At 38.0% G+C, this 22,988-nt stretch overlaps 1 protein-coding gene across 1 annotated transcript in view; it reads right to left on the reverse strand.

Annotated features, from left to right (window-relative positions):
• The window catches only part of LOC124164413 (protein artichoke-like), a 66,151-nt gene extending 46,148 nt beyond the window's left edge, over positions 1-20,003 (reverse strand). The window contains exons 1-2 of the mRNA XM_046541737.1: positions 19,813-20,003; positions 17,158-17,495 (exon numbers count right to left, since the gene is read on the reverse strand). Coding sequence (XP_046397693.1) covers positions 17,158-17,495; positions 19,813-20,003 — 529 coding nt within the window. The remainder of the gene's footprint in view (positions 1-17,157; positions 17,496-19,812) is intronic.
• Positions 20,004-22,988: the final 2,985 nt, after the last annotated feature.

Consider the following 22,988-nt stretch of genomic DNA (forward strand, 5'->3'; position numbering starts at 1 on the left):
CTTCATAAACTCCATCCCGTGAGACAAAGAGGATTCCAAATAAATATTCACTGTTAAAATAATCCATTGTTTCTCATATTATTTAAGAAAGCCTAGGATCTAATGAAACAATAACTCGTTTTAATATTTTATATTTCAGTTGTGTGGCGAAAAAATATTTTTTTCAGCACAGTACTGATAAACAAATGACGCACCACGATGTATACGATTATGAGCGAAGCTCATGGGAATTTTTATGTTCAACTGCAAGTGAACAATCGAAAGAACTTAGTTTTCTAATAGCTTTTCTAAATTCTGAGCTAAAAATGATTTTCTTAATGAGTAGTGCACATCTTATGAGGTACTTCTCAAATTCATCTACACCCATTTTTCTCGTTCTCTGTTGTCATTGTGAAATGGATTGAAAAGAGAAAATTGTCATCAGACATCGTTTTTCAGAGCTTAAATATAATTATTTTACATGAATATATAATTTAAAGCATGACATTGATTTCCGTCGTGAACAAAATCTCAAATTATGTGATAAGTGGCCCCGAGATAAGATGCGGTCCTGTAAACTAACAAGGAACATCATTGGAGAAGTTTGCAACCACACTGTTCCACTCCAGATTTTCTGACATAAATTTTAGGGATTTATAACTTAACGAATGAATAAATTCGTGAATATTTGATTTCCTGCTTTCTTTAATCTTATTGGTGATGTTTGGCACTTACTTGATGCAGTGATTTATGGCGCTTCATCAGTGGAGGTAATATTTAGACGTCTATTTGATGAGACATCAGTACGAGAAATAAACCATACATTTTAAGTTAAGAGTCTTCAATTCGGAAAATCAATGCCTATTAGTAGTGTCACAGACCAATCGATCATTGATGAACTATCAGGAATCATTCACGATACGTAATTTTCCAAGTCTAATATTCTGTATTTCATTGTTTGCTCGTTTACAACGAGAAAAAAAATAGGAAAAGTACATGAGCTAAAATGCAAATAAGCACCAAAATAGGAGAGCTTAGCAAGGGATGAACCCGGTCAATGGCTTCAACGCTATTTTTAGATACGTTACATTTTTCCTTCGGCAGAATGTGCGTCATTTCTTGAATTTTAGCTGGAGCAAAGTGAGACGGAGAAAGGCAGTGGAGAGATAGATGTAGGTGACGAATTTATACCAGACCAAATACTACTTCTACTATGAACAAGAAGCAGGTCAAATAATGTTCAGACAATGTAAGTAGTTTTTGGACTATTTTGGTAAAACATTTTTTAGGTTTTGTAAGTGAGTAAAGACCTTAAAAGAAATATTTTTTACTCATTTTGAGAAGTCTTGTAGATATATTTGTCTCAAGTAAGACAATAAATGTAATGGAAATTATAATCAATTTGAATCATAATACAGTCATAATAAACATCAATATTGCAATTTTAATGAAAAGATAATATTTACGCTAATTTTTATCTGCAATTTTCGCGGCGTTTCTCTACATTGGTAGTCTCGTCTAGACGCGTCTTTCGATAAAATTACTCGGAGGAACGCCCGAAAGCCGTTACCAATACACTAATTTATTGCATGCAATTATTCTGAAGACGTTAGATATCTCATGATAAACTTAAACTCCCGGAAAAAAATTAGGAAATAAAATGAAATAGAAGAAGTGAGTAGGAGAATAAAATTTTCAGTTGTAATTTAAGACATCTGGTGAATTGATGTAATATTATGACTGCGTTGATGTAAAATTATAATTGAATTGATATAATAATATGATTTAGTTGATGTAATTATATGATTCAGTTTATGTAATATCCTGATGCAAATCGTGTAAACTTGGTAGAATTTTCGATGGACCCCGTGCTAGAGGGGGCAGATTCAAAATTACGAGAGGTTCATAAAGATTAGCCGATATTTCGAGTTGGAAGCAGAAAACATAAACAGAAGAGTAATTTTCAAGTCGTGTCAGAGGCGAATATATGAAAGACAACTTTGGTGCATGATCCGAGGAAAAATAATAATTTTTTAAATTATTTTTTCTATTTTTTAAATATAAATGAAGAAATGAGGCGAATTAGAATGAACAGCAAACGATAATATTTAGCTATCAGTAATCTAAAAACTGACCATGATAATCAAAAGAGAAATTAAGTTTGAAACCACACTGCGTCAATCCAGATTTTCTGGCATAACCTTAAGGAATAAATAACTTATCCAATGAATAACCTCATACATGTCCAATTTCCCAATTTATTTCGTAATGTAATTACGAAGTATTGGGGAAGCCCTGAGAAGAGCATTTTAGAAGAGAAGTCTCGTGAAAACTTTAGTAAGAAGACAATATAGCCTAATCGGCCATTACTAGACATATGTTGACCTGGTGAAGGCAATCCTCGAGGGATAAGAATATGGAAAGAATGGAAAAGGAGGAACAGGAATAGCATAACGATGGACAAGTTTTAACAACACGTATCTCAAAATTTGGCCGGTTTGAGACAGGTATTTTAAACAAAGTGTAATAACGTTTAAAAAATATAACTCAAACAAAAATCAACTCCTAGTTTGCAAATGTATGATTGTTTTTCAGTTTTATGAATTTTTGGTTTTTAATTTCAAAGTACAATTAAAAATATAAATCGTTTCTTTTGCTCTCCTGAAAAGTTGCTAGTTTTGAGATACGTGTTCTTAGAACTTAGCCATCGATATATGAAAGTGGTAAAGAAGGATGTGAAAGATGAGAAAAACGCGGATCTGAAAATATTAGGTAGCTGATAAGAATATTGACTGGAAAGTTGCATCAAACCAACATAAGAATTGTTGACCAATGATGATGACTTAATCACTCTCTGTCAATTCCCATATCGTCGAAATGGGGGAATATTGTTCACATAATCATTTTACAGATGGGGTACCCGAACCTTTTAAATGACGTTTTCTTAATGGGGTCGATGTACTTCCATCCCTAACAACGACAAGCATGTCGCGGAACAAATAGAAAACGTCGTCTTTCGACCCAATCCCAGAGAGAGAAGAACCTTCGATTGCTTGAGCGCCCATCCCGGCTTTCCATAGTACGAGGAAGAAAATAAAAGACAACGTCGTTTACGAGGTACGCACGAGACAGTTATGCAGATGGAAATGGAGAAATACTATTGATTCGCCTGGCGGTTTGGAAGGGGTAGACGTTGGATGAGACTTAAACAGGGGAGGGAAATATATAAGCAAGGATATGGAGGAAGGTGGAGGAAAGACATGAAGAAGGGGTGAGGTAGATGATTGACTCATGTCCTGAATGGATCCCTGAGGAGCGCAGAGGAGTCTGGTGGATGAGGGAGAGAGAGTTGTGACGTCATACTGACGTAGCCACGGGGAGTGTGAGAAAGGGAGGATGCGCGCGCACGTGCATCGCGGGTGGTAGGGATGGAAGGATAGTGGAGTACCAGCATGTGCGACAGCGACTCAGTGGAGCGAAAGTGAACCGCTGTGAATGAATGCCCGCACCATTGAGGCGGGAATCCACGTTTTCCGAATACGGCTTCCCCTGCCAAGCACAACATCCGTAACGCATAACTGTTTACGTCTGTAGAGCCGTTTAGAGACCGCAAAAAAACATTATGATCTTCAGAAACATAGTCTTACGTCAATACCTGTGGAAGAAGGAATAAAGAATAACTATGAATGTAATGTAGGAATTAAATTTTTTTGTAAAACTTAAAACCGAGTTTTCTTTGGTGGTAATGAATTTTTTTACCACAAAAAGGAGCGTACATGTCGATAAGTTTATTCGAAATATTGTATTCCATTTCCTTTCCAGGTTTTGTTCATTTTTACATGCTCTCACTCTAATTCATTCGTTTAATCATCAGGGAAGCGGGATGCCCAAATAACTTAGGCCATAAATGTTCGATTTATTACGCTAACAATCAATTGAAATTTGTGATTTGTAATATCTGATTCATTATCTGTAAAAATATTCTATGCAATTTTATCGAAACGATCCTCAGCAATTTTATCTCTGATTGACGGTGTATTTTCAGAGTTTTCAACGGTACATGTAAGAGGCATTGTCGTATCACTGTTACCAGCGGTAATAATAGTAGTACTTATATATTTGTTTAACACTAAATTGAGAGTAACGTCTTAGGCGATAACTAGTGTAAAACGATATAATGATAAAGATAAAACAAGTGTTTTATTTACACATACTTCCTTTCTTACACGAGCTAGAATTCGATAATAAACCCTATCATTATCAAGGTAACATCTCACAAAAATCAAACTGCTTGTTATTGTTTTGAGCGGATCTGGTAGGAAGAGGGGATTGGTAGAGGTCCGCTCACAAGATAGATAATCAGGTTTATTTTTGTTAGATAATGCCTTGATAATGATAGTGCATATCGTCGAAACATAGGTCGAAATTAAATCAATGGAAATAAAACAACTGCTTTATCTTTATCATGATATCGATTTTTTATTTCCGCATGATACCGCCTCAGACGTTAAACTCATTACAGTGATACAAAAATTCAAAAGTACCACTATTTGCACCGCTGGACACAAAGATATGGTAGTGCCTCCTATTGTTATAGTGGAAGGGGTTTTTCCAACCCCTTCCACTCCTCCTACTTCCACATGTCTACGAATTCGTCTTCACCAAGCTTGCGACCCAACAACCAGAGTCTTGAATGCCTCCAATTAAGCCTTTCGCCGCCAGCTCAGAACGTCATTTTTCCCCTCCCACATCCAATTCTGCCTGCCTCAAAGGGCCTAATCAGCGCACACGCCAATAACAAGCTGGGCATCAAGCAAGGAAAATATTTTCCGATCTTCAATGGATATAGTCTCTTCTGGGATATTCCTCAGTATTCACCAAACTTGGGCCTATTGATGCCATGTTACGGAAGGTGTTTATTGAGATATCAAAATTATAGGTCTACATTGAAGGATGCGGTGTAAATTCTAAACCTGGTGGCTCAGTGCTGCTATGTTTTGGAAATTTTATTAGTAATTTTGACCTTCAAAACTAGTAAAGTCCATTCTTTTCATTTGTTAACCGTTCTCACTCCTAATAATAAATTCCATAGGGTGGCGTTTGCAAGTTTAAATCTCTGTTTTATGAGGTAGATTTTTTTTAATACACTGTTTTCTTAGAGCCAATTACACCACCACATAATACACGTACGACAGAGTCAATATATTTTAAGCGATTTATCTGCATCGCTTACTGCAGAAAGGAATCATGTCCAAGTTGGACGATATATCTTTTTTTATTTAAGTTGTTGCTAGGTGCAAGACTACAAGTTTCCTATTAAAAGGAAACATGTCATGCTAATGACGCCGAGAATATGTTTCCATAACATGTTCATTTTGGTAGGAAACGTTTAGTCTTGCATCCAGCAACAACTTAAAGGAGGAAAAGGCAAAATCGTCGAACTTGGACATGATGCCTTCCAGCAGTTAGCGATTCATCTATGGGAATCACTGTCAGACCTTACATTGTAAACTAGACTAAACCTATTGAATAAATTCAAGAGAAGTGTATTTTTAGACAAAGTTAACCATATCTTACGAACGCCAACATACTGGGGTATTACAGATCATAAAAATAGGTAAAGTAAGCGATATTGACTGTAGAACAGATGCAGCTTACTAACTTATGCATTCCGTAATGCATGTTTAAGAATTTTCCTAGTATTTATAACAGTATGTTTTTATGTTCTAGCTTCATATGCAGATATTACCTTTATAAATAGTCAGCAAGTTTTACCTTTTCATTAATGCGGAAGTATAACTTGTTAGTATGCGTAACATTTGTAAGACTTTTTGGTGTGCACGTAGGAATCCTCTTGCATGCTGAATGCTGGTGATTGATCACCCCCTGCCAAGCACCCTAGAGGTGGCTCGCAGGGTATTATGTAGATGTAGATTAATATTGTTTAGCGATGGCGTCAATCAGTTCGTGTTTCGACTCGACCGCTATTTCCAATAGGTGAGGGTAGAACTCGGCCAATTCAAAGCCATAAGCGTGCAATACCACAAATTTTTGGTATGTGACCAGTTCATTTTCCGGGGCCACCTCTCTCTCCAATGTTGCTTTGATTGAGGATTTTGCTTTGAGAATGTCCAAAGGCTTTTTTATCTGGGACCTAAACCCGGGACCCTTCGGTCAGCAGCCCATCCTTCAACACACTGGGCTACTATGTTCTTACACGTATTTAGGCGGTGTATTTCGGATAGGGAGACATCCATATCAGAGCCGCATCCGTAGCGAGGACTTCCGCTTTCGCAAGAGGGAAAGGTCTTCTTATCGACCAAGGAGGATGGAGGCGGAATTTGAGCCGCAGGTTGTGGGACATTATGCGACGTCTCACAGCTTGAAGAGGAGGGACGAGAAGCGAACCTTTCCAAACTCTTCAGAACACTCTCAATATTCCCCGCTCATGCGCCTGTACCAGGTCCATTAGTGACCGAACGATAGCGTCTCCCATGCCACAGGTTGTACTTACAGGAATTAATGCCGCCCGCCGTTAAAGGAGAAATATGACACATCCCGTGCAGTCCCTCGCTCGTGTACCGTGAACTTATGGTGTATTTGAGGACTCATAAATCTCAACTACCAAAGACTCGGTCAGAGTACAAAATCACGAAAAATAAGGTAATCTCGCCTGAGGCGCTAGAATGCATCATTAAAAAAATAAAATACTTACACAGAACGGGAATCTGCCGCTAGACTAACGTGCTACAAATGAGTCAATGATATTTTCCTATGCATCAACAAAATTCTTCAAATGGAAAAAATATAAATATTATAATTCAAATCAAGATTTTAAAATATAGGAAAAAACCTTATACTTACATGGAAAATATTTTCCTAAAATATTCAGTAAATAATCTAGAACTCTAAAATATTGTAATTAATAGGAGCAGGCGTAACTTCGTTGAAATCCTTTATCGGAGGAATATAAAAAATAAAAACTTTGCTATTTTCACATGGTTATTTATTGTGACCGACCATGGTTTCGTTACAGCGTAACATTGTCAAGGTCGTACCTAACTATCTTGATAATGCTACGTAGTAACGAAACTATGGTCGCTATAAATAACCATGTGGAAATAGCCAAGTTTTTATTTCTTCTATTCCAAAATATTGTATGTTAATACAATGCACTAACAATGGAATCCCCGAAATTTATTTCATCATTCTCTTTAGATATACCTAAATGTAGTTAGGAAATAGAGAGGAATCACTAAGGTTAAGAAGCACTAGCTCAGGGATTTTTTAACTCTTTATTCGTATACCCATCAAGAGCGGTACTCCATGCTTCATCCATTACTATCAATACTATCCATTCTTCTTTTGGTTATCCACATAATAATTGCATTATGTACCACCTGGGATGGAACAATGAGCCGTAAAAATGCATTATTTCTATGCCACAAGAAAAATCTCACGCTCTGAGATAACAGGGAAAATCGGCCCTTGCGTCTGAGTTTGTTGACAGAAGCCTTCATCATATAAGTATTTTGGGCTCACGGAGCAGAAGAGGAGAGCAAACAGAGTGGGAGTTTCCATCGAAGGTCGACCGTTAGATCGAAGAGCAGGCAATCGATCGCTGAGAGACGAATACTCTCCAAGTGGAAGATGAGAGGAAGAGGAGGTGTACCAGATCGGTGTAACTAACGACCCAAAACTTTCAGATCCACCAAAGAGTTGGTTGGGGGTTTTCTACAGCGGTCGCCCGAGAGAGGAAAAGGGTTGAAAAGTGCAAGTGAGGCATGCATGCAGCATGCAGCATGCATGCAGCAATACAGCATGACATACCAAGAACGATTTTGCGTTTATTTTTCCTGTAGAAAGATATGTTTTGATGGAAAATTTTTCGAGGACATAGGTTAAATGTTTTCACAAATGAATTCGATAAAAAATTTGATAGAAATATTTTATAATAATTTCATTCAAATTTCATCAAACTTGAAACCTAGCCTTGGCTTAGTTGTCACTATGAAATTATCTCCGAACTCCTCTGTTTAATAAGTTGATTGAAAAAGTTTCATGATAATACTAAGCTAAGGCCTGGTTTCATATTTAATAGAAATCGACCGAAAATGTCACCAATATATTACATTGATATTTGCAACAAAACTAGAAACCTATTTTTAAAAAGAAAAATTGCCCCTACAATGTCTTTATCTCTGTAAAAAAATAAATGTCAAAAGCCTTAATCACATTTAACTCAGTTGGAAATTATTAATTGGCTGTCACTGCAGCACATGTCTTTCCGACATAAAAAGCTATTTGAGTAAATTGAGCTTGCAGGCACAAAATTTCACTTGAAATATTTTAAGATTTTGTAAAAAAATAACATTATTTTTAATGAAATGACTAGTTTTGCATTCGATCCAGTTACGTGGTGAATATAATATCTATCACAATTGCAAGGCAGAGACAACAAGAGGGTATTCTCAACGTTATGCTCAATCTAATGTAGTGCGCAACGCGATAACCATATTTGACGTATATTGATGGATACCAAGTGTAGTGATGAATTAGCAGCCTCACGCAATAATTTCGACAAATGAAACACCTTTCTCGAGCTAATATATATTTATTCATAGCCAAATCTCTGCAGTTGTATTTTAAGCGTGCTAATTCTTTTCATTTTCTCCGCAATTTATTTCGTGATATTTAAAATAATATTGCTGTTAAAATGGCCAATACTACCGTTAATTTAAAATAAAATGCTCGAGTGAGATACAATTTCTGCTTTACTTATAAGTAATGTGTGTTGCTTACTTTTCAGGATAATACTATTTCCAAAGAATTAATTCATCACTATCGATCATCAAGGCCGATCACATTTCAGTCCATCAAAATTCAATACAATGTATCAGAATATATGCTAAACTCAAGAGACACTTGGATTAATAATGAAAAGAGGGACTTAAATCAAGCGCGACTTATTATTGCTAGTCGCAGTGCCTCGGACAGACAGCACAGAGCAGTGGGAAATTTAACAATAACAAATGCTGGGTAAAATTACATTAATATCATAGCAAAACATTGCTACTGTAAGCTAATTAGTCTTTTAAGCTGTTTAAAATTAAATAATAGCCACAATTAACTTCTATCCCATACCCAAGGTACTGCTGATGATACATTATCTCAATATATTACCAATTACTGGTTATAAGTTTTTATATAAGGAATACTCATACACAAGGTACACTTCAAGCAAGAAAATTTTTTTCCTAACGTTTCACGCACTCATAAATTATATTTATACTTACAAAAGATTCTTGGCTTTTTAAAATGATAGATTTTTTTAATAATAGAAGATTTTTTAATAAGTTCAACATTCGAGCACCTTTGATTTGAACGAACCAAACGTCATTTCTATGAACATAGCGCATGAGGCTGGGCCACTTGAAGGATTAATACTCGCGATAAGTAATTTCAGGGAAAAATGTTATAAAAAAGAAATTGAGTAAAATACATGTACATACATCATTAAATCCCAGAATTAACTAAAGTGCTACAAGGCCACACCACCTTTTTTCCATCGTCATATCCAAATATAATTCTCTAAAAATACGAAGGCGCAGCTAATGGACCGAAGGTGTGAAACAGGGTGTTCGCGAAAAAAATATGGAGTAATCTGGGCATGTTGGAGCTTTCCTTCATCGCTATGGACGCGAGATCGAAGAGAACTACTTTTTTTCAGTCTTTCAAGGACATGGAAGAACGTGACGTCAAGAGAGGTTTAAAAATATGACAAATCAATCCGCCACTCCGAAAAAATTGTTTTGCGAAATTCATATTTTCTCAAAATCTATAAAAATGCACTATATTTCAGTAGAAAATTATACTCTTAGCTATGAGAAAAAATATTGGACAAGAAAAGACAACTGAGTTGCTCAATGCATCCAAGAATGATCGAATGGGTACTTTTTAATTCTCCTATTGATTCACTTCGGATTAGCACTAGCAATCCATTTGCATAAATTACACCCGAGCAAAAAAATTATGAATACTAAAAAAAATTACTGAAGCTCCACTCGATGAAAGAACTATGCTCATGAACGAAAATTTCTAATACAAGTCAAATGCGAGCACTTAAAATGCAAGTAATCGCCTACAATCCTAATGAACGTCCATTATTTTGAAATACTCTAGAAAATATTAAACAGTGGCCATATATGCGTTGAAAAATAATGCGTTGCGTTTTTTGTTTAAATTATTTGTTAAATAACACCATATTCAAGGACAGCTCCCGATGGACTATAACTCAGATAAGTTTCATTGAATTCTATGACGTATTTCTGACACTTCCCTTATCAGTTGTACAGGTAACGTTGTATTCCGACCACCGATGACAAGAGTATGCCACAAATTCCAATTTAATCGTTCATATCCCCAACAATAGGGAGTCTCAACAGAGTGGATCGCGAGGAACAGTGACCTGATAACGTGTCTCTTGAACGAGGGGAGTGGGCATCAAATATGAATGTGTACCAGGACACCGGGGGAGAGCGTCTACGAACTTCGAAGGGGAAATCAATAGGGCTGACGCAATAGACTTCCCGTCGGGGTTCTCTCTGAGTGGTTCGCAGCGGGAGGTAACAACGGCCTTCGATAATAATCCACCGTCAACCGAGACGGCTGCGAGCAGATGCACTGGGTGGGACATGGCTGAATTTTTGCGACGCTCATTGTTCTACTGGTGCCGTTAGAGTTATTACACAACGCCAGCCATTGCGAGAATGGCATCAAGTACCCGATTGGCCATGCAAAAGAGTTACACTTCGTTCACAATAACTTGACTCGGCTTAGCTACGGAATTATCGACTTAATAAGGGCGTCTACAGGTTCAAACACACTTAAAGCAGCGCGCCGTTAAGTTGCGTTTATACTGTGTAACATGTTATTTAACATGTTATGTGTAACAAGTTACTAGTAGTATTTGTTTTACATAACATTTGCTTTATAACAAGAGTCCAGTGGAGCCAAAAAATGCACAAATAACATGTTACATATTCAGTCCTAGCCCACCATGGCAACTGGCTATCCCCACCATGCGACTCACCTCTTTTCTGTTACATGTTAAACATTTTCCCACTTCGTGCAGGAAACCAAAAACTTGTTATATAAGACGAAATTTTGTTTTTTAACACAATGTTACATGTAGCTTGTTACACGGATTTGTAATTTTTTCTTAAAACATGTTATATATGTAACATGTTTACATAACATGTTACACAGTGTAAACGCACTTAAACTGGTCCCATAAGAGATATTGCAAGGCGCCAGCCCCTGCGAGATGGCATCAAGTACCCGATTGGCCATGCAAAAGAGGTAAGCGTCGTTCGCAATAACATAACTCGACTTAAATACAAAGTTTATTACTTAAGAAGAGTGCCTACTGGTTCAAACATACTAGAGGCGGCGTGGCGTACCTAGTCCCGTAAGAGATATTGCCCAACGCCAGCCCAGGCGAGAGAATGACATCAGGTACTTGATTGGCTATACACAACATTTAAGCATCGTTTACAAAAACTTAACTCGATTTAACTACAGAGTTAACAAATTAAGAAGGGGTTCTACTGCTTCAAATCCACTTATAGCGGCGTGACGTAACTAAATATAATAATAATAATATATATTTATTGCTCCTTAAACAATTTTTAATTTTAAAATAACATAGATAGATATAAAAACAATTTTGGGGCTATAGGTGACCAATGAGGCTTTTTCTTGTTGGTGGGATCACCTTCAAAAATCAATCGTAATACTGTGTTTAAGATGTATTAGCAAAATAAATCGATTGATAGGTATGTAATATACAGTAAAGGTAAAGTGAAGAAAATACAATGCAATTAAAATCGATTTCGAACTGGCCATTAGCTTGGGAAAACACAATTTTCTCTTACTTATATGGAGCAAATTCGATGCCTCTAAGGTCTATCAACAATAAGATGAAGAATCATAAGTTCTAGTGAATAAATTTTACAAGTGATGCATTTGTCTCAGCTGTCGTTTGTGTATTATTCACTTAAATCGGTCTGAGAAATATCATGTGAAGTTACGCCGAGTTGAATTGGTATGAATTAGGATTTAAAAACGTGCTGACACGGCATCAGAAGAGTACCAGAAAACCATATTTATAGTTTTCAATCCAGGCATACCACTCAGTTCTAAGGGTGATAGTATACTCCGAGCACCGATGACAAAAGCATACTACCAATTCCAATTTAATGGTTCGTTTCCTCCAGCAATAGGGAGTCTTAACAGATGAGCTAACAAGATGCTATTACTCTATGCTGCCATTACTCTCACGGTAACTTTTCGGTGTGACAACATTCGCTGGGTGATTCAACCCGAAGGTTGCTTTCGATAGGTAAGGGTAGAGCATAGAGTATACCATAAGCTTATAAATGACAAATATTCAAGATATGGGTCCATTTCCTTTCTCAGGGCTACTTAGAATCTCGAGGATTTATGCTGGAGGTCTCCAAAGGCCTCAACCGGGAATGGAACCCAGGACCCTTCGATAAGCGATATACCCACTAGGCTACTACACTTACCTGGGGTATGACTAAGGAGTCTTTAATTATTTCAGCTCTGCATGAAATACTTCCGCTAAAATATGTGCATTGAATAATACTTGTATCTTTGCCGAGTGTCGAAAAAGGGTGATGTCCAACGTAGAAAATAAGATAACTAGCTCAATTGTGATTGAGAAAAAACGAGAGTTCCGGATTGACGCAAATGACAATGGATGCATGGACAAGAATGGTGTGAGCTGCCTGAACCTGTCTTTAAAAAAAATGCAAGAAAATAAGGTATTGATGTTAATATCAACGAGATTAGAGTTATTTTTCATTATTTAAACTCATGGAAAAGTATCTAAAAGTCTTATTTTTATTACTATAGTTTTCGCTTTCGTTGGGTATAAGTTTTTAGTGTAGAAATGTAAAATTTTGGATGTGACTTACATAAGTTTTTCTAAATTTGGGATCACTTAAAGTGGAATGGTAGTCCGATAACCAAACTAAAAAAGATTTTCAACCTCAAAAGAACACAAAAGTGAATTTTTAATATCAAAGAGAGAACCAAAGTGTCAATTACCAAAGGATCCTCCGTTATATTACATACTATTCATCGTTTTCTTCTATGCTTCATATTGAGCAAGGAATACATAAGTTAAATTCTTAATTTTTAAAAATTATTTTATGAAGGGTTCATCAGCAGAACAAATATCAATTTAAACATTTTATCTCGACTCGCAATCGTAAAAATTCGGGGATCGGGTTGGTGTGGTGGCTAGAGTGTTGGCTTCCCACCCTGAGTGATCGGGTTCAAATCCCGGCGGTGGCAGAGATTTTTCAGAGATTGCTCGATCCCTGTTTCAATGTTGTGTGGAGGACATTTCAAAAGCAACACTCCGTCCGTCGGATGGGACGTTAAGCCGTGATCCCCTTGGCGCCTTTCGTTAAGAGCAGGCTAATGCCGACGCCGGGTTTCTCTCCACCCTTCCTTACCTACCCTTCCCTCATGGCGCAAATGACCTCAGCTGTCGGTCGCCTCCTCTAAATACCATACCATACCATACCCGTAAAAATTCACTATATTTGTGTATAAAGACTGAGACTACAAGGTCGTATGAATTTTACCCAAGGTTATACAAAAATTTTGAAAAATCAATATGCTCAAGGAAACGGTGAGATTTGGTGATAGAACCACCGCGAGTCGTGACGAATGTGCCCGGGATTATTGACTTAGCGATTGATTGTTTTCCATCCAATTCAGTTTCCTGCGATAAAATCAACGTCTATCAACGCGGAGTCGATATTTTTACCCATATTTCAGTAGGAAAATAAATATAATGAAGGTTAATATTCTCACAATTTTCAGTACTTAGCACATTTCAGGTGTGATTGAGCAAATGAAGATGTGTAATACATTGATCAAACAAGGACATGCCACACCATTTTGCATAAATGTTAATTTGTTTACTGCATAGTATCACTCTATTTAGCAGTGGCCAACTTACGTCACAAGGGAAAAAGATTGGAGCAAGTAGAGTCATTCACCCACTTCGGGACCAGTATTGACAGGGGAGGAAAATTATTAGAGACATAAACTGTCGTCAATCCATTTCCGCCGAGAAAAATGTATGCTTACGATGATTAAGTGTTTCACTCCTACGGTTGTCTTGTGATCCTATTCAATATTTTGGTGATGCATTCATCAAACAGTTTTCTCAGAATGACCCGTGACCAAATAACTACCCAATATAATACTGCCCCGCTGAGCAGTAACGGTGTCAGAATCTAATTTGATCTATTTTTTACCAATATAAAAAAGGATTAAATCTTCAGGTAAAGCAAGGATTAAATCTTAAGGTAAAGGCGTCGGCCTCGGTGGCGGCGGGGTAACGTTCTCGCCTGCCAAACAAGAGGTCGCTGGTTCGAGTCCCGCCTGGGTAGGTTTACCCGGTCCAGGGCATGGTCTTTTGTATACGTTTACTTGTTACATTTGTTGAACACCCCGGTGTAAAATGGCCAATAAAAGCTGAATTCGGTGGTTTGAGAATAAAATAAAAAAATAAAAAAACAGAAAAATTCAGGGGTATTCCAGTTATCAATAAACAGAATATTCACTTCTGGAAGATTTAGATTGACAAATTATTCGTTTGCAATCACTGTAATATGAAAATACATCATTTCGAAAAAGCTGACTCATTGCGGTTAAACTTCAAACGGCTTATATTTATTTATATTAGTCCTTAAAGCCATTAAGCCCCTAGTGTTGTTGATTGGGATCACAGCATGAAAATATATTTAAGTGATTTTCGTTCAAATAAAATGAAAGAGCTAGATATTTCAAACATTTCTTACGTGGAATATTCGATTAATCCAAATTTGATCGCATTCCAAGAAGAAAATATAAGAACCAAAAGTACCGAGGCGTCATGTAGGTCGGAGGCGACTGCATCCCAAGGACAAAGCCAGCTGGAAGAGATCCAAGTTAAATAACAAGCTGGCAAATCCTAGTGCGGTAGGAATGCTGGTAGCATTACCTCATATTAGGAGAGACGCCAAAATAATGGAATGTTACACCATATCGCGTACTCAATCAGCTAATATGTTTTACAGAAGAACCTCGCGTATACGTAAAAACTGTGACCGGGTATGAACAGGTGAACGAACATCCGGATAAAGCGGAAGCAATAGAAATGCCAATAAAAACAATCAACATCAAATAATACAATAAAAAATAATGTAATAGAATGCTTATTTATTTATCATGATATCGACCATAAAAAACTTACCACACAATAAAAAAGGCAGAGGTATAGTGTATTTAGTTTTTGTTTTGAAAGAAATCGACTTTCTTCAGTAGTTTTGATTTACTGTGGCGTTTTACCGCAGCACGATCGCGTAATTGCTAGAATAAAAATATTGCGACTACAATTATTCTTTATTTTTACATTGAAAAGTATAATCTTGTATGGCACTTTTCGCGGAATAATGGCCCATATCTTTGATCTCTATGGACGGCGAGATGTATCACTGAGGTTCGAACAAACGAAGGTAAACTGCATTTACTAGATGTACCCCAGGACTGGATATTAAGCACATGAGAAAATACTACTTTCCCTTGTACGCATAGAGAGGCGGAATGTTGAAATGGGCAATTAATCGTTACAAAAGGATCGCAGCAAACTCGGAAAACTCTTACGTTTGTTTGAGCAGGTGAGGGAAGAGATCACCCCACACTCAGCCAAAGACGCGTAAAATAACGCGTCACTCGGAAAGGTATCTGTTCTTAATTGCTCGAGCAATCTAAGCCTAACACGTTAGTATCTAACGGCTTCCAACCTAATTACGCAGTTTTAAATGAGTCGTGTATATTTACTTTATTTTTGTTTAGTTCACAAATAGAATCATTCGACGCGGGATCCATTACGTTAGCGGCGTATTTGAACCTTATGAGGGCGAAGTAGTATCTGTATTTCACTTCTTCATCCAAATGAACTCGAGGGCGTGACGGCATATGATCACACGTGTTCATACTTGCTTCCGGCTACGAGAAAAAAATACCTGCCCAGTTTTCCTTACGCTGCACATTATACCTGCCTCGGTAGATAAGAACGTCCGTTTTCCACACAGCCCAAAGCTGCCTCGACCACTACCTTCCGTGTTACACACATTACTCCTTACCCAACTTTCCTGACCTCGAGCGCCCAAACTTCGCATATTACCGCTATGGTAACGGCAATAGTTAGTCTCTCGAATCTTAAGTAGGTAGTTAGATAGTTATATGTGTGCGGTATCTATGGACAGAAAACATTTTGATTTCATATGGAAAAAAGTTGTTTCTTAGCTGGTCGAGGCGTATATTAGACATAACTAGCCAAACCAAAAAACAACTGTTGGCGCCCGTTGATTAAGCCTCTTTCACGAGGATCCCATATACCAGCAGTGCACTCAAAATAAGGCTTCACGAGAGAAAAGTAGCCCATGGTCCATAAAGTTTTACTGTTGCGTAGAGCATGTCAAATAACTCAACAATCTTCCATATTTTCAATCAACTTCTTCCACCATTACCACCTTTTTCCAGTTCTGGCACCTAAGTTGTCCCAGGGTTGATCAATAATTATATATTCCTTAAGTATATAATGTATTCCTTAACACATTTTTATGATTTTTAATTAATATTTTCTAAAAGCATGTTTTGTGTATTTCAGCTTTATAGGCATTATTACCTCGATAAGAATTTGGCATGTTTTGCCTTTGCATGAATGTAGTTGTATAATTTATTAGTATGCGTAATTTTATTGGACCGTGTGGTGTGCATGCGGGAATCCTATTGCATGCTGAATGCTGGTGATTAATAACCCCCTTCCAAACACCTTAGAGGTGGCTCGCAGGGTATAATGCAGATGTAGATATAGAATAATTCTTTAAGGTTGTGAATTCATTTTTCTTTAATTGTATTTGCATTCATCACTTTTATACATCATACTTGGTCCGAGAATTCTTTTCGCAAAACGAAGAACCAGCTATTGGTCATTTGCGGAGAACGGATTAGTGGACCTTTTCCCGACCCTTTTTGACGGTGATAAAATGTGCGGAATAGGGACGAGACCGAAACGTCAAGACTCACCAGTGCTCCCGTCCTGCGTGTCAGTGACGTCGATCGTGAGGGCCTCGAGACGGGGCAGCATGTCGAGCAGGTCTGCTGGCAGGGAGCGTAGTCGTGGCTCCACCAGCATCAGCTCCACTAGGCTACCCTCGAGGCCGAGCAACGCGGCGCTGGACACCCGTTCGAGTCCGCTGCGGTGCATGAGGAGACGCCGCACCCGGAGCGGAGAAAAGGCGCGGCCGGGAAGACCTGAGATGGTGCCACCCTCCACCACAAGCTCGTCCACGGGCGAAGTGCCCCTCCACAGGGCCACGGCAGCCAGGCCACGGGTCAAGGCCTCCAGCTCAGCACCGCTACACCTGCAGGCCAGAAAGCCATTTTACTATGAGAGATAATCTACCGATAGGCATAATTACATGTGGTGCTACAGAAGAAAGGCGAAAGTCAAATGGATCGACCATGTGAGCAATAATGAAGTACCGAGAGAATTAGGTCACGAGAAATGTCCTATGAAAACCTTAATAAGAAGGCTGAACAACTTTTTCGGCCATATCTTGAGGCATCTACATCAACATCCCTGCGAGCCACCTCCAAGGTGTTTGGCAGGGGGTAATGGCCTAATGGAGAATAAGATAGGTTTGGCTAAATTGTCCCATCAGTTTATCTTTTTAAACCTACACATTTCTTCTCTTCTAGATCCTTCATTATCTCCATGTATTTCATTTCAGAGCTTAACTTTCCGTTCTTACCATTACTTTACCCTCGGTGAGTCTTCATGAGGCTATCATTCCTCAAGATATGGCTGATTAATTTGTAAGTATCAGTGAATATATGAGCATAGAAAGTTCAGAAAGGCACATTTGTAAGCCAATTTCTTGAATCTGCAATATCAATTATAAATATTCATAACAGCGATCCCGCACTTTTTATATTGGTGCATTAAAATGGATACCCCAGATGGAAAAGAGTTTGGAATTAATCAAGCTTCCTATAATAGCAACCGCCCGTAGAAATAAAAACTAATCATAGCAATGACGTCTTTTTAATCTTTCGTACTCTTCAGCATTTACTATAAGAAGCTTAGCATGGAATATGAATGTTACACGGTAAAAAATGGGAAGTATTTGTTTCATTTTATAACGTGAGTTACCGCCAAGCAACATCCTAATAATCTCCTGTTGCTAATGGTACCTATTAAGGCAGCACCAACACAGAGAAGTACCACCCTTACCATAATACTAATGTAAATACCAGAGAACTTCGTCACCGGTGCGGAAATTAAATTACTTACGTCGATTTTATTCCGTGGCGCTGGTCATTAAGTTAAATCGATCAAGTTTTACCAATGTGAAAAGTTCTCAATACAGCATGTCTGTGCTCTAAAGCGCGGAGAATGGGAGAGGAATTTCGTCGCATACCACAGAAACATTCTTTTTTCTACGTCATTTATAAAGGCATCTTAACTTATCTTTCATCATGGAATAAAAATGGTAACTTTCTTGCTTCACAAGGTTTTTGAAGCTTTCCTTAGGATTCATTCTCAAAATAACCCGAGTCATTTTTCCTTTAGTATTGGCTTAATATCTTGTTTAACTTAATTGCGCCCCAAAATTTTCCACTTTATTCCTTAAATATCAACATAAAAATCCCTGTTTTATTTAATAGCCCAAAAGGAAAAAAAAACATAAATCACTTTTAGAGCATAAAAAACTGATTCGTGCTCCACAACAAAGGTGAGCAGAATTGGCTTCCAGTATCTGGTATTGTAAATCTTCATATGAGTGTTAGACAAGTGTCACCGATTCGGTTCCTGTTTAAAGTGTTTTTTTTTTTCAAAGTAACCGGAGAAAACTCGAGGAAACTCCTCAGTCGGTACTGTTTTTGGAGATTTGTTCCAATTAAAGAGCTATCCATTACAACCGAAGGCCGAAATGACTGGAGTCTACCGTAGCTCCTTATCTGCCTCTGATTCGTATAATTTCATTGAACGAACAAAATCATGGGATCACAATAGGGAGTTCTTTTGTGATTCATGCGCAACCGGAGTATGTTTTACGATTTCATAAGGTACAAGAAATCTTATTTTCATATTTATAATCATAAACTTTGATTCCGACAATGGGATGTCATTCTTCACGCCACTTCAACAAGAATATCTATTGCAACAGCAATTCTTTTGTTTCCTAAAATTTTAGGATATCATGAAAGAATGAGCCACGGAGTAGTTTCACAACATTTTCTCCTGTGTAAACAATGGTGGTTATTCGTATAAAAAATACTCCGGTTGCGCATGAATCACAAAAAATAACTCCCTATTGTGAACCCATGGTTTTATTCGTGCAATTAAATTATACGAATCAGAGACAAAAAAGGAACTGCGGTAGATTCCCGTCGTTTGAACCTTCGAATGTTATGGGTAACCTATTTTTTAATGAATACGTTTTAAGTTTTTTTTTTGTTTTCTTATGTTTCCACTGTCATAATAAATAGGTTTTTTTAGTTCTGTTTTTAAATAGGTTTTGCAAGTTCATTATTTTTCCATGCTACCGAATAATGCACCACAGGTAATTCCTATTTACCACATACATATGTAGCTTTTATTACATTTACTAAGCTTTACAAGCGAAAGGACATGAAAGAAAACCTACGGATAAGGTATCTTCAAAATGTACTCACCAAACTTGCAGGTAGTCTTCGATGGTGAGCCGGCACTTGCAGGGGCTGATTTCACTGACGTCATAGCCTTTGGGCGGACAGGGAAGGGTGAGCCCCTTACCCCATGCTCCCTTGTGTCGCCCCAGCAGGGTCAGGGCGAGCAGAAACCACGGGAATAAGCGGCCCCAAAACGGCCGAGGAGGGCCAAGCATGATCTCTCTTCACTCAGGCTTCTACCCTCAACCGGGGTCGGATATCTGGGGCCACATCAGCGAAGAGCCTGAGATGAAACAAGGAAAAAAGATATTATAACACCTGGATTATTTAACGATTAAGGTTGGAGGAAATTTTTTTGTGCATATGCTTTATTTTCTCACCTACCTACCTTACTGTCGGCGTCAAAATGATGTGCCGCTGTACTTTGCAAATTTGCCTCAGGACTTCAGTGCATGCCATAATAATAATGAATTATACGTCATTTTAAAGGAAATTTTATTTTAAATTCTCAAATATTTCTTGTTTTATGAAAAATTCAAAAATCAAGACACGCGTGTGCAATAAATAAATCCGCGCACCATAAAATTAGCCGTTTTGTCAACTTCATTAACTTTGTAACATAACCCTGGGAAAACTTCTGCGTCTACAAGATTAATCCTCCACAATAAGTTGATGAAGTGACTACGTATAGGTTTCCGCGATGTTCAGGTTCCAATTTCTCCATTTTTCCGGTGCAACCGCGTGGGTTGTTGGTGATGGCATCTTCATCTTCGACCTGAAGACGCTGGCAGCAGTGCCAGCGAAACTGTTGTCATCACCAACAAACCCACGCGGTTGCACCGGAAACATGGAGAAATTGGAATAAGTTGATGAAGTTAATGAAGTTGACAAAACGGCTAATTTTATGGTGCGCTGAGTCATTTATTGCACACGCGTGTCTTGATTTTTGAATTTGTCGTAAAACAAGAAATATATCAGAATTTAATATTAAATTTCCTTTAAAATGACGTATTATTCATTATTATTATGGCATGCACTGAAGTCTAGATATGAATTTTCAAAGTACAACAGCACATCATTTGGACGCCGACAGTGAGCATTGTTGACTATTACAGGTAATTTAACGTCTAAAATATACCGTATGCATACGCCTTTATTCTTGTGTAAAGGATGTTTTAGGAGCAATCTGCAATGCTCCAGGAGGAGGTATAGTGGACAACTTTAAGCATTTTTTTGTGCATGAGCTTGATTGTCTCACCTACTTTAAGTATTTTAGATCCCTCCTGAAACACCCTGTATACAGTACGGTATCCTAGTAAGTACTAGAATGGTGCATACGTTTTATGCCAGGTACCGATGAAATTTCCTAAACATTATTAAATCGATTATAGATCGGTGCGTTCTCTTTTATCATAAATATCTGTACTTAATAAGTTATTAGAAGAAAGGGCTTTATGATTGTTTATCCTCTGCAACAGCTTTGCTTAGGTCTCCAGAATTCAAGGTCCGATAATTATCCTTACAGTCATTGAAGGGCCATCTGAGTTTTTCTCCACGAACTTAAAATTTGAAGTGCGTAAGTTTTCAATCCTGTCGCGTTAATGATAGTGAAATTCACATAAAATGCCACGGGAAATAAATTCCCTTGGACTGGGAATTAAACCATGGACCTTTGCCTTTTCAAGCCAATGAATAATAGACAACTACGCTGTTCAGGTTTCTTGATTCCCACGGCAATTGCGCCAAGGCTAGTAATACTAGTTGTTAGACCTTGGTGGTCCATCAACGCATGGGAGGCGAATGGCAACGCGAGGGAGAAAGGTCTTCAATGAAGTCAAATCCAGTAGAGAGCCTACCTACGCTACCTAGCTCAACGTACGCTAAAGCCGCGCACGGCGATTATGTGTAACATTTCAATCCAGCCGCGCTAACGGCGGTGAAATTCACATAAATTACCCGGAACGGGAATCGAACTGCGGACTTTTAGCTTTCCGGGCCAAATCGCAAACCACTACTACATCCAGGAAAGCCAAATTTCCGTAGTTCGATACCCGGTCTACGGGAATTTTTCCCATGGCTATATATGCAATATTGTGAAGCACTTTTTTTTTCAATTTTATCAACATTGCAACCAGTTTTATTTCCATTGCCGATTCAGGCTCAGTTTTTACTCCTTTTGAGGACCTCTTTTATTTGGGCACGCTTAAAGGGACTCAGTAGCTTCGGCTACTAGATTTACAATATTGATGATTGTAAAGAAAAGAAACTACCCCTTCCTCCCCAAGCTGAAATTGAGCTCTCTTCACATTAATATCTCAAGAACTTCTTTTTCCTGCTTCGGCCTTGAGCTCAACTTTAAATTCATACCAAATTTCGTAGCTTTGAACGAGGCTTGATGCTTCCGGTGATGCGATATCATTTTTTCTACTTCCCTGTAATTCTTGACATAAGGAAACTTCCGAGTTTTCTTTTAAAAAACAAGATTTCTGGTGCTCATACAAATATTACAAAGTCCTGCTCTGGGATATACCAACATTTATAAGAGTCCGCTCTTCCATTTTATGGACTAACATCGTTGCATAGAGATGCTCTTGATATAAAAAACCGTTCAAGGAGGAGCCAAAGTTTTCCGATCGTCAAAACCGTGCATTTTTCTTACAAAGCTGCACGTCAAATTGCTAATACTGCGATGAATCGCAAATTATATTGAGGGAATGTGGATAAAAATCAAATACCATTGCAATTTTATTCTATCACAACTGGCTGGTAGCCGCAGGAGAGTCGGAGACTGTGCGCTAGGCCTAGATTACTAGAGCAATTAAGGATATATGTATATGCACAATATCTTATGGAGCGACACGGAGAACATCATTGGAGAACCCCACTATATTTCCAGGTATGACAGAAACGATACTTTCAGAGAGATATTTTGCCAAACGGGTAGGTACTGGAATACGTTTTTCGCAATAAAGGGGTTTAATAAATGCTAGACCTATTTTTGTTCAAGCATTTTATATGTAAACGGCTTGTGTCCTAACACACCCCGCCACATGTCTATTAAGGCTGCTGGCCTAAATGCAGACTGATTCTGTGGTTATGGAGATAAAACACTTCACACTGGGGTATCTCGACTTTTTATAAGAATGTGTAGACACGAGCAAACCACCAGTGCTCAATCGTCATGGAGGCGTAGTCTTTAG

Source organism: Ischnura elegans, chromosome 8 (assembly GCF_921293095.1).
Source record: "Ischnura elegans chromosome 8, ioIscEleg1.1, whole genome shotgun sequence".
NCBI classification, from domain to species: Eukaryota; Metazoa; Arthropoda; class Insecta; order Odonata; family Coenagrionidae; genus Ischnura; species Ischnura elegans.